This window comes from Petaurus breviceps, unplaced genomic scaffold (genome assembly GCF_028583685.1).
Source record: "Petaurus breviceps papuanus isolate PSGF00001 unplaced genomic scaffold, PetGlider_PUasm1.0 129, whole genome shotgun sequence".
Taxonomy (NCBI): Eukaryota; Metazoa; Chordata; class Mammalia; order Diprotodontia; family Petauridae; genus Petaurus; species Petaurus breviceps.
The window spans coordinates 7,370,747-7,384,464 of NW_027185665.1; the positions used below are offsets into that span (position 1 = coordinate 7,370,747).

The following is a 13,718-nucleotide window of genomic DNA, read 5'->3' on the forward strand; positions in this document are numbered from 1 at the left end:
AATCAAGAGAAAATACTATCTTCAATGAAAATTCATACATTAAAACTTTTTTCTATCACCTAATTCCATACTACAAGGCTTTTTACCATTCAAAATGTGTATTTTCATAACAATTATATGTAAAAGCATTACACTGTTAAATTATAATATAAAATGTCAAGTGTAATTTAACATATCCTACTTCAGCAAAAAAATTTTAATGTCCCTTTTAATAATTCAAATTGTGAGTTAAACTGAAATTTCATATTTTAATCTTCAAAATTACATTTTAAATTTAATACCACAATTTTAATATTACACTACATATTTTACGATATTTTAATCATATACTGCTTTAATTTTTCATTGCAAAAGTCAGTAAATTTCTTGAAATTTGACACTGAAAGTATTTAGTCTTCATCTACATTTCATGGTGATTCTAATGCCTAAATTTTTTCTTATATTTTCTTATATTCTGACTTATTATTTATTATTATTTAATGAGTACCTGGCAGGTAGTTTGTAAATATAACTTTTTCCATTTTCTGTCCATATAATAACTTTATCTGCTGATATGAAGTCACCTCCTGTCCATGTTTGTCCATTTTCACTGGGGCCAGAACATAACAGAGAATAATCTCCAGCATCAAATACCTACATAAAACCAGAGACAAACTCAAAATTCTAAATTCATGTTACAATCTAAGTAAAAACAGTGACATCTCAGTTAAATCCTCTAGAAGCAAAGCTCCTCAATCAAAGTCAACCAGAAGGAGATGAGATAAAGTTCAGGTCTCCTCAGCAATAATTAGTGGCAACAATCAAGCAAGAAGAGGCAGAAACAATCAATAGTGCTTAGCAGCACTATACTACAGGCTTGTCATAGAAAAAGCAAAGATCAGGGTGCAGCTGAAGAAAACTAAAACTCCTAGAGTAGTGCTGAGGTTGTTCATCAGGAAATATAAGATGTACTGTCCAAAGTGCATGTGGCCTCTGGATCAACAAATACATGAAACCATCCAGGAGAGAGGTAAGATTTTCCTTAATGAAATCTGAAAAGGCTGGAAAATTCAGCTTGTCTCACCCAATGATGTTTATATCACAATTGCAGTAAATATGCAGTTAAACATAACTTTACAATTGAATCTAATAAAATGAAATTTAATAGCGATAAATGTAAAGTCTTAGGTTTATATTCAAGAAATCAACTACATAAGTACAAAATGGCAAAGCACAGCTAGGCAGCAAGTTATCACAAAAAGAGCTGAGGCTGCTAGTGTACTAACACTGGACACAAGTCAAGAGTATAATATGGGAGCCAAAAAAAAAAAAAAACCCCAACTCAAAATAACCCTAAGATATCAAGCTGCATTAAGTATAGTGTTCGAACCAAAAGGTGCTGCCCAGATCAGAGTCAGACAATTTCTGGAACTTTCTGTCAGTTTCAGAACACTGATATGCTAAAGAATGCCTAATGGTGAAGGATATCAGGTGCATCCATATGAATATCAATGAAGGAATTAAGTGTGTTTACCCTGAGGAGAAGGGTAAGGAAGTACACTGTGACTGTCCACAAGGGCTGAAAAGGTGGATCATTTTCAAGAGAGACTGAACTTACTGTATTTGTCCAGAGACAAAAGGCATGGAAGTTGCAAAGAGGCATTTTTAGACTTGATATTAGAGAGGAAAACTGCCTAAGATTTAGAGCTATACCAAGGTAGAACGAGCTGCTTCAATACATTGTGAGTTGCCCATTTACTGGAGGTCTTTGTGCAGAGATTCAATGACCACTTGCTGGGAGGGGCATTCTCTTTTAGGTCTGAGAATGGCCATTGAGGCCTTTTCCTACTCAAATTCTGGAGTTCTAGAATTCATCTGAAGACAACTAATCAGAGTTCAAACTACAAACTGACTACAACTCTTCTTTCCAAACTGATTTCATAAAGCTCTCCTTTACACTATTTTCCAACCAAATTAAGCTATCAAAGGTTACAACATTTTAAGAGACACACATATGAAAACAGACAAGGGTTCAAAGGTGGCCCTCACACCCAAAATTCCTCAGGGACAAATACAACTCAGAAGAACACAAGATATGCAAGGGAAAAGACAGCAAGAAACAAAAGACCTAGACTTCATATACCTCTATCTACCACAAATAAAGTATCATTTGAAATAAAGTATTCTTCCCTCCTTCCAAAGATATTCAGCTTCTCTATTCTGTTCCTACTGTAGAACAGAAACAGACAAGTCCACAGCATCAGCTAAGCAGCCCTAATTCTCCCTGCTTTGATCTGTCTCAAGAGATCAAGCATAGTGGATTTGTTCAGTCAAAAGACAGCATATTTTGTCTTCCCATTCAATCATAGCTCAACTTCCCTTCATTCCTTAGAGTGGTAACAACTCCACCGTGTGATCTCAACATACTATTTTCCAACTCCATGAATGTTTTCTTCCATGCCTGGAAACAGCCCCATGCCAATCTACTCATTTCTACCTATGGAAATCCTCCTCCAACTTCAAGGCCTAATTCAAGTGTCAGCCCCTCACAGAGGCCTCCTTTATTCCCATATTCAGAAGTGATCCCTTATCTACTACAAATGACTCATGTCACTCTGATATCTCCTATTCACTCATACTGTAAGCAGGATTACAATTATTTGTGTACCTTTTTTTTATTCTCCCTCTCCCTATTAAGATAGGAGCTCCTTGCATAGCAGACACTTATTCAATCTTTATTGAATTTGCCCTGAAAAGAATAGAGTTCCACAGAACACCCATCCAAATACTTCCCCCAAAGAGGAAGATCTGCTACAAAAAGAACAAGGAACATAAATTAGACATGAGTACTAAAAGATTAAGAGTCTTTCTCAGAGTTATCCCTTAAATTCAGCACTAAATGTCTAAAAAGTCTACATTGTAAAGTAGGAAAAACCAGCTTTTTTACATAACTGGGTAACCTTACCCTCCAATATTTGGAACACACAACCAAAAGTGACCTTTGGGTGAATGCACAGAAAGAAATGCTTTGGCAATTCTGACAATAAATTGGTTTGGATTCTTCTTCAAATATTGGCTCAGTATCCTGAAAGATATAAAAATAACTTGGTTACCCACGAAAAAAATTACACAACCAAATAAAATGAAGTGAAAATGGAATGTGCTATGTTCAGCAACTCAGTAACAAAGAACAAAGACCACATGCCAAAGTCACATAGTCACACATGTTAAAGATATTGACAACTGAGAGTATTGAAAAGATGTAATAAGGTCACACTATTGATGAAGAAAGGTAGAATCACATTCATTAACTGCCTAGTATGCAACTGATACTAGAGATACTAAGGACACAGAAACAAAAAAAAAGAATGAATTCTGATTGTTACCAAGCTGTTATGCAACCTCTGAAACACCTAAGAATTCATTCAGTTTGGTGCTATCTTTGTTTTCTTTTTAATTAAGTCAAATTCCTTGGCTAGAAAGACCAGCACAAGTGTTGGCAAGGCACAGATTTGCCCAGCCTACTAACAGAACGCAAATACTATGAGGCAAATGACTGGAAATATCGGTGTTTACTTTTTGCTATTTTCTTCTCAAGTATATAACCATCTTAGAAGTTAACTTAGAGGGGTGGCCAGGTGGCACAGTGAGTAAGAGCATTGGCCCCAGCGTCGGGAGACCCGGGATTGGTTCCAGCCTCAGGTACTCAGCACCCACACAAAACTAACTGGCCTTGTAACCTTGAGCAAGTTACTTAGCCCCAATTGCTTGGAAAAAAAAAAAAGGAGTTAACTTAGAAGTTTACTCAGAAGTAAGAATCAACTATTTCCTCCTACAATGCACTTCTTTATCTCATATTCCAAGAAAGTTGAGCATTCCTTAAAAGAAAAATTTTCTAATGCTTTATTAACTTCTGATTTACATCATTTATTTCCGCCAGATTTTGAGTTACAAATTTTCTCTCCGTTTTTCCCCTACCCACCGCCCCAAAATAGCAGTCCCACAGGATATCCCCTCCTCCAATCTGCTCTCTCCCATATTTTCTCCCATACCCCTTTCGACTTTTCCAGTGGATTTCTATGCCTCAGTGTCTGTATATCTTATTTCCCAATTACATGTAAGATGGTATTAATAATAGTATATATATATGTATACACGCACACACACACACACACACACACACACACACACCTTAAAAGAAAATTTTAAAATTTACTTATATAATTATTAGGGCACCATTCAGTCTAAAACATTCAGATTATAGAAAATTAGGTAGACAACCATAATAAACACCAAATACAAATGCCCAAAATATTACTACAAAGGATTGAGTACAGTAAGAAGTAATAATGAGAAAACTGAAGAGATCGATCACCAATCTTACCTGCGTACCACTAACTTCAGATGTAACAATCCAAACCTTCAAGATTCCTGTTACTGAAACTGCTACAACAGTATCCTCTAAATAGGAAACAAAAAGATACAAATATAATACATTTTCTCCAACATCAACACTTTTTAATCATAATATACTCATGATGTTTAAGGAACTGCTTTTTGTTTACTGGCCAATGAGCTTCCATACGACTAAGGGAAATGAACTGTTCCTGTATTGATTTTCTCAACCTAACAAATAAGTGCTCAGTTAAGGTCACTGCCAGCGTTATAAATAATATTCTACACAAAGTCCAGACAAAAGACCCTGCTTATGATGTCCTCCAAATGCTTCAATTTACACATGACGCTGTACAAACTATATCACACCCCAAAGAGCTACAAATCTTCTCAGCTTGATAAATAACAAAGCAAAAGAGATTATCTTGTGAATGTGAAAGGGACTGGACCTGTAACTTCACTGGTACAGTAAACATCTGGATAAGCAACCTTCTTTTATCAATGGAGGTCATCACTCTCTCTACAACTTAAGAGCTTTGTATAATTACTTAGAGCACTGAGAGGTAAAGTTATTTCAAGTCATCCAGTCAATATGATTCAGAGGTGGGATTTGAATCCTGGTCTTCCTGGCTTTGAAACCAACTCTCTATCCACTCTGCCATGGCTGCCTCTCTCTCCTATGTGGATGGTTAAGCCAAAAGGAAAAGAAAACACATTATGGAAACTATATCATGGAGCTGTATGAGCAGCTCATCAAATAAGTTCACTTTAAACAGGTAAGATGAGTCAAAGTCAGAAAACACAAAAGCAGAATCATGGCAATTTTGGCCTTTACACAGCAGCTGTTTTCAATACTCCAGGATCTGATTTGGCTAAATACTCCAGGATCTGATTTTCCCTCTAGAACACAACCCTTAAAAAGTTAATGATGAAGATGAGCATGATAATAATAATAATAATAATAATAATGAGGCCTGAGAGTGATGGGACTGGCAAAGTCTTTTATACAAACACGTCATCTTCAAGAACCGCTATCATGTTATGGTTGGTTAACTTGGTAGTGTGTCCATACAGAGTCAGTCAGAAGAGTTCTAAGCCAACAGCCATTCACTAGGCCACAGGCCCCCACAAAGAAACAAGACAGTGAAGTGCTCAGGGAGAGAATGTCATAAAGAAAAAAAAAAAGCTTGTGGGAACACCCTCTGGAATGAAGATCACTACATTCAGAAGACACATGTCATCACTGACCCTTCCTCCTAGATGCTTCTGTTTCTTTTCCTCGTTGTGAATAGCAATAACAGTTTGCTCTGAAAATAAAAGTTAAATTTTTCTATGAATGTTGTCCCAGCTTAAAATAAGTGCACACCTTTTCCTTGTAACTTTGCTGGTAACAACTCAACATGACACTAAATCTACCTTACTGACCTCCAAACCATACTCCAAAAATATACAAACGGACCAATTATAAATAACATCATTCCTCCCAGATTCCAAGAGGGATGGGAGAAGGATTCCTCCCCTCACCTTGGAAAGCCAAGGAGGCCAGAATCAGTACATGGACAATATCATCTTCCATAAAACAGGATTCAACATGTGAGTTAACTGGTAAACTGAAAGGGATTATTTGGATTGCTGGCAGTAATGTTCTGTTTCTAAATGCAAGAAAATCATGGAAATGGTTATAAATGTAAAAGTAAAAGTACCAATCTCTGCAATGAAATTTGCTGAAAGAAGTAACTGTTTCAATTACCTTTTCAAAAAAATTTTTTAAAGTACACTGACCTTGTGTTCTGTGGGATCGAATGATACTCATAGAGCTAATCCAGTCAGGAGATATCTTTGACACTAAGGAGTAAAGAACCTCAAGGCTGGTGGCATCCACAACCAGAATTTCAGGGTAATGTCCATGGCACAGCAGTCTCCCTTCACGTTGATTCCCAACAGAGAACTGGTAGAACTAGTTTTATATTAAAAGAACATTATCTGTGACAAATTCTCTCTCTACTTAATATTTAAACTTATCAAATGCTTAGCTATATGGTCTCTCAGCAAAAATAAAACTGTTCCCCTAAGGTTTTTAAATATGGATTATTAATGAGTCATGCTAGAAGGGAGCTCAGAGGCTAATTCAATCCTTTCATTTACCAAATTTTATTACAACAGTAGTGTCAAAGGCAGGATTTCAACCCAGGTCCTCTGGCCCAAGAGTCAATATGCTTTCGACTATGCCAGGTCTCTCTAAAAAAAAAATTCTTACTCATTCAGTGCTAAAGATTCATAAGTTGTGCCCACAAATATAGTGTTACATCAAGGTGTCCATTAAAGATTATTCTTTCTTCAACATTCAGCATCAGAATATTTAAATGACATTAAAAATACAGTACAACAAAGACAATGTTCTCAGATATATAAACATATTCTAGGTGTAATAATCTAAGATTCTATCATAATAAATAATGAAGAAATGTCCTAAGCCTTTACACACATACACACACACTTGAACAAAGTTGAAACTGGGTAAAAAGTTCATGTGCCTCAAATTTTAGAAAAAATTAATAAGGGGCAATATTTGGATTAATAATAGTCATGTTCATTTTCATTTCCTTTCAAGTAAAAGGAAATTATGGCCTATAGTCTTAAGATCACATCTATTCCTCCATAAAATATTGGTGGGTCATGGAAGAAAAAAAATTTTTAAAGGAGAGAGGTCCATTTTATAAGGAGTTATTACACTACAGTCAAAAATCCTACACATCAAAACTCTGGTCCCTGTATTTCAAATTTTTCTTTTTCTTACTACTTTTTTGGAGGAAATTAGGTAGAAAAAGTTGCCTGGGGCACTGAAAGTTTAAATAACTTGTCAAAGACCACTCAGCCAGAATGTTTCAGAGACAAGAAGTGAACCTGGGTCTGACTCTAAGATGTGCCCTCTGAAAATTCTACATTTTAAAAAATTACATTTTTCTACATCTTGATGCCCCTTAGAAGTTAGTATCATAATCTTCCATAACCTTTGTAATTTCCCTGCACGTTAGTACAGAATACATATAATGAGAAAACTGAAGAAGGGTTTGACTCAGAATAAGAAACAATACCAGGTACAGAACTCAGACTTTTTCATTCATTCATCTACTCATTAAAAAAATATTAATTTTGTATTATAGGCAAAGAATTGTATTAAATGTAGAAAGAACAGATGTCATGATAAATAGAATATTTTTGCCCCTGAGTAATTAAAAAAAAAGAAGATACAATGTGAACAAAAATTATTTAAAGTAAAATAGATTATAAGAGCTTAAAAGAGGTAAAAAGTACCCTGGAAGCTGAGGGAGAGAGGAATCAGAGATGACTTTTAAGTCTGGGAGTTTTAAAGAAGCCTTTTAAGGAAGCAGCACTTAAAACCACTTTAGCAGCTAGGGGCACAGTGAATAGAGTACCAGTCCTGCAGTCAGGAGGACCCGAGTTCAAATCCGACCTCAGACACTTAACACAAAAACTAGCTGTGTGACCTTGGGCAAGTCACTTAACCCCAATTGCCCTACCTTCCCCCCTCCAAAAAAGAAAAAAAAAACACTTTAGCACACTGTGCTTGTAGCCTGATGAATTAAAGAATTAAAATACTAACCTGTATCCCAGTGTGTGTACAAGCTAATTTTGTAAACTCAATACATCTGCCATCACTTACATCCCAAAGGCACATTTCTCTGTAAAATATAAAATACAAAAAGATCCATTGCAGCCAACTACTTCACTCATGAGCTCTACAAAATCATACGAAGAAAAATGTTCCCTCTGTCATTTAGTCTATCTACCTCAAGGTTTTGCATTCTACTATAAATTTTTTTCCCCAGATTCATCTTTTGCAAGTTTTTCATGTGCTCCTTTTCAGATGAGCCTAAATAATTATTTCTAATTAAAAATTAAAAACAAGAAAAAATAATTATATGTTTAAAAGAACTGAGGGTTACTCTGTCCCAGTGGTAAAAATATTAATACCTTTAAACCTAACAAATTTCATTAAAGAAACTAGCTATTTTTATATTTAAGTTTATATTTTATGTATTTATATCTATAACAGAAATGTTAGAATTTAACTGAACCATAATAATTTTGTTACATAAAAGCAACTTATATAAAAGTCAAGCCTCATACAATACTCATATACTGAATATATGTATGTATAAATATATTTTATGCATAAGCACAGCTTCAAAATTGTCAGCACCAAAAAAAAATGAAACATGAAACAATCAACTGAAATGCATTCTGTAGGACTGCTACAAATTAAATACAATATTTCACTTCTAATTCTATTTGCAGTTCTATTGCTTTTAAATAAATACCTTCCAAAAAGACGGTATCTTAAATGAAGACAAAGTAGGAGCTGTAAAATGCATTATTCTGAAAAATACTTATAGAAAGTATTACCTTGAGAAAAACTTATTAACACAAACCAATGTCTTTTTTGAGTGACATATGGAATATTGACCTTAACACCTGGTAAGGATTACATTAAAAATAAAAATTATAGACCAATTTCCCAATAAGAGGAAAAAAATGCTAAAATATTTAGAGTACTTTTTTGTTTAATATTCTTCATTATAAAGTAGAATACATGCCATGCACAAAAGGCTGGTTCAATTTTTCAACTGAAAATACCACAATAACAAAACAAACAAACAAGCAAACAAAACCTGAAACAAGGCATATGCCAACTGACTGGGTGGGTGGGTGGAGGAACTTTTGATAAAATCCCACTTTCATTGATGATTTTTAAAAAAAGAATAAAAGCAAGGTATATTGAGATTTTCCTTATACACACACACACACACACACACACACACTAAGAGAGAAAATATTCTGCAATGGAGAAATACTAAAAGTATTCTCACTAAACTAAGAGCAGGTACAAAACAATGCTATCCACTTATACTTCTCTGACTTAGTGCTGGAAATTCCAAAATTGTTATGACAAAAAAAAGTTATTAAAGGGATTAGCATTGAAAATGAAAAGCTCAAGGAATAATTAATTTTAAATGACATGAGTTTATCTAAAAAATCCAAAATGTCTCAACAAAAAATTAAAAGGCAAATGAACTCAATCTCTGGGAACACAAGATTAACCACCAACAAAAAAAAATCATTTACATACTTACTAGTAATAAAAATCAATAAATCATAAGAGAAACTCTCCTTACAACAACAAAAAATGCCACAAATTTATAAACTAATCTACCTAAAAATAGAGAGAACCTATATATAGGGACAACCACAAAATTATGATGATAAATATAAAAAGACCTAAGTAATAAAAGAGACATTTAATTGAAAGATAAATTATATTAATATAATAAAACTGACCATACTCTCCAAATCTACATATATGTAATGTAATCTTCATGAAAACACCAAAGGGTTTCTTTATAGGATTCTATGAAAGTTGTGTGGAAAAAACAACTCGAAAAATACCACAGAAGTGCTGGATACAATGTCAGAAACAGTCACTCAGCTGGTTTTGCTAACTGCTTTTCTGTTACAAGGGAGACTCCACTAGAAAGCTGAGCTACACAGTAGGTCTAGAAATGCAAAAATAAAAGATATCACCAAAAACGAATTTTTTAAAGTAAAGTATTTGTCTCAATTAAAAAAAATATATCAAGGTTCATGCTGGCAAAAAAGGTGTGAAGGGTGTCCTGTATTCCCAGACCTTTAACAATACAAAGTATTTAACATCAAACCTTTGGAATAAACAAAAGAGGTAGAGTGAGAAAAAAAGAGAGCATGAACTATATTTAATAAAATCTTAACCATAATGTGTTATGGAAAAGTAAAAAGTCTGACCTTATCAATACATGAGCTAAATAAGCCCTCCCAAAATAGTATTTTCTTCAATAAAGAAAAACTAGGAGTGGCTAGGTGGAGCAGTGAATAGAGCACCAGACCTGGAGTCAAGAGGACCTGAGTTCAAATTTGGCCTCAGACACTCAATACTTACTAGCCGTGTGACCTTGGGCAAGTCACCTAACCACAACTGCCCTCCAAAAGAAAAAAAAGAAAGAAAAACTAAGGAACATTATTTATCAAATGTACTTAGAGGAAAATTGGTTGGCAATATGGTGACACATTTATTTCCATCCATCTACATATACACCTCAGGGAATTCCAAGTAGGTGATAAACATTTTTTTTTAATTATGTAAAGAAAAAATAAAATGTCATAATATATTTCTGCCAGTTGTAAAGGGAAAGTTTTTTCCTCCCACTCAATCATTAGAATGAATTATTTGGACAAAACAGATACGTATGAATCTATCAAAATATATAACAATATGCACATTATTCAAAGGTGAAATTAAATTAAAATTTTTTAAAGTATGAAAAATATGGCAATAGCTTGATATTTAAAATATAATAAACTACTAAAAATTCACAAAGGGAACTTGCAATCCACAATCCTTAAAAAGTCAAACAATATGAACAGAATATTTCCAGAAAAGGATTCACAAAATGTTTTGGGATTGGGTTTTTTTTGCTTTTTGGAGGGGGAAAGGCAGGACAATTGGGGTTAAAGCCACATGGCAAATGTCTGAGGTTGGATTTGAACTCACGTCCTCCTGACTTCAGGGCTGGTGCTCTATTCACTGTGCCACCTAGCCACCCCCACAAAATGTTAATAATCACTTGAAAAAATATTCCATTTGACTAAAACTAGAGAGATAAAACTTAAACAATTTTGAGTTACCACCTCATATTCAGTCAATTCACAAAAATAATTTAGAATAAAATTTTTTGGACAATAATCCAGAAGTAGACAAGAAAAGTCCAAAAGTCATACTCTGTAACCCTGAAATCCACTGTTTGGAATATAAACAAACTGTCCTCAAATACTCCCCCCAAAAAACAAGCTATTTATTCAAGTATTTTCAAAACAATATTTTTAACTAAAAAATTAAATGATTAATAATAGGAGAATAGCTAAAGAAAATTGTGGACCATGAACTGAATGGTCATTACTAGAGTGAAATTAAACTGACAGGCATTAGCAATACAAAGAAAACTGCAAATGCTATTATGAATAATTAAATTTTTTAAAAAGCAGAAACAGAATAGAATCTACCCAATAACTACTTGAGATGAAAATTAAATGAGAATGAATAGACAAAGGATATTGAAGGAAACTGAAGTGGCAAAAACTAAAAAATTATGTTTGATGTGTTATAATGCATTTTAAAATATAATAAATGGGGGTGGCTATGTGGCACAATGAATACAGCACCAGCCCTGGAGTCAGGAGGACCTGAGTTCAAATCAGGCCTCAGACACTAAACACTTACTAGCCATGTGACCTTGGGCAAGTCACTTAACCCTAACTGCCCCATGCTCCCCCCTCCACAAAGCAAAAACATATATACATACATATTACATACATTATTATATATTATATATACAATTATTATACAAGTTAAATTAGATATACCAATGTTATTAAGATTCTGAAGAAATTTCATCATTATCATTAAAGCATACTATAATGCAGGGTTATTGTTTTTAAAATGTTACATAGACAAAGTTTCAATCACCTAACTGTGAGAGGTAGGAAGAGAACATAAAAATATTCTTTCCCATTCCCCAGTGGAAAGGCTGAGGTACAAAATGGGTAAATGACTGGCTGGCTTCTAAACAACATGAGTTAGTGTGCAGAGGGGAACCAGAATTGAGAACCCTGGGTCTTACTGCCATCATCTCAAAGCTGGCATCAGCTCTGGCTCCAGGGTCCCAGCAACAGCATATCATCGAGTCATCTTTCTCATCCTGGAGGTCTCTTCTCCTTTCTCACTTTATGAAAGCATCTGCTGGAGGATCTACACCTGGGCACCAAGGAAGTCCTCTGACACTCTCTTGGACACCACAAAGACCCCAATGCTATCCTCAGAGACCCAACAGGGTCTGAACGTCCGGGATTCCACAGGCTATAAGGCAGGGGTAGGGAACCTGCGGCCTCGAGGTCATATGTGGTCCTGGTGGTTCTCTCATGAGGCCCTTGGACCAAAGTACCTAGACAGCCACATGCGGCCTTGGGGACAAAGGTTCCCCACCCCTGCATGGAGTCTAAGATTAGTTCAGGGTCCCCAATGTCCAAGAGAGGCATCATGGAGAGTGATCTGGCTTCACAACCAAAAAGAACTAGGCTCAGGGCCCATCTCTGACATATACTTGGCTGTGTAATCCTGGGCAAATCACTTAGCCCCTCAATGCTTTTGACTAGAGGCATCAAACACATATAAACATGTATTTTTTTCTAAGTCAATCTGAGGACCACAGGGATACTTACATACTTTTTAGTGGCCCTGTTTTGATTTGAGTTTGAAACCACTGTTCTAGACAACACTAAGACTCTAAACTGCAAGAAAGGTACCAACTTATACTGGTAAAAGTTACTCATCAAAAACTCTCTATACCAACAAAAATACAGGTCCAGTGCAAATTCTTATGCCATAATGCAAATATGTGTTAGGCTTAATGTTGCACAAAATGTACAACTTCTAAAATACCATGTTCTAACAGATTAGATGATACCTTCAACTGACAGAAAAGTAATGTCATCTTATTTTTTTTTATTTCTGGATCAATAAGGTGCCACTATGTTCAAATTCAAAACTGCCCAGATGTTTGCCACTAATATTTGAGGACTTGAATCAATGCAATTTCCTGAACTATAAAAAAAAAAAACCCAACTATAAATTACTGGTGGAACTACTGGCCAGTCTCTGGCCTCTTTCTTGGGGTATAACTTCCCACACTGGGTTGGCACAACAATATAGCATAAGGCATAAATGGAAAGAGTCAATGCATTTTTGCTAGCTAAGGATAAATTAAAGGTGAATGATTTGAACCTTGTCTACTAACTCAGAAAAGTGCTATGATAATTAATCATTTAGTGCCCAAAGTTTCTAACAGGAGAAGCAAAATACAAAAGTAATCATAGACATAGTTAAAGTTATTTCCTTGTAACTTAGAGACTACAATTCATATCTTCCTTTGCATTTGGCCTGCTTATATAAAATTTTAAAAAAAGATAATCCTTACTAACATATTCTGTTCAATCATGGTTCTAAGAAACTGAGTAAAAGAATACTTACCCACTTTCAGATGCACTCACGACATACTGCCGGTCACTAGAAGCACAAGCTTTGGACAAACAAGTAATTGAAGCTGTATGGCCAAACAAGAGAGCCCGAGGATTAATCTAGAATTTAAAAAATTTAAAACATTTGTATATCAAGCAATGTGGAGGAGCTAATCCCTTGAAAATGTTTAACATATTTAAACTATGAACACATCAAT

General features: G+C 34.8%; 1 protein-coding gene across 4 annotated transcripts in view; it reads right to left on the reverse strand.

Moving 5' to 3' along the window:
• The window catches only part of LOC138173247 (WD repeat-containing protein 7), a 494,247-nt gene that overhangs the window by 435,673 nt on the left and 44,856 nt on the right, over nucleotides 1–13,718 (reverse strand). For all 4 annotated transcript variants that reach the window (XM_069103220.1, XM_069103240.1, XM_069103213.1 and 1 more), the window contains 6 exons: nucleotides 13,514–13,620; nucleotides 8,000–8,078; nucleotides 6,157–6,331; nucleotides 4,364–4,440; nucleotides 2,945–3,064; nucleotides 488–633 (listed from right to left, as the gene is read on the reverse strand). In XM_069103220.1, the coding sequence (XP_068959321.1) occupies nucleotides 488–633; nucleotides 2,945–3,064; nucleotides 4,364–4,440; nucleotides 6,157–6,331; nucleotides 8,000–8,078; nucleotides 13,514–13,620 (704 nt within the window). The remainder of the gene's footprint in view (nucleotides 1–487; nucleotides 634–2,944; nucleotides 3,065–4,363; nucleotides 4,441–6,156; nucleotides 6,332–7,999; nucleotides 8,079–13,513; nucleotides 13,621–13,718) is intronic.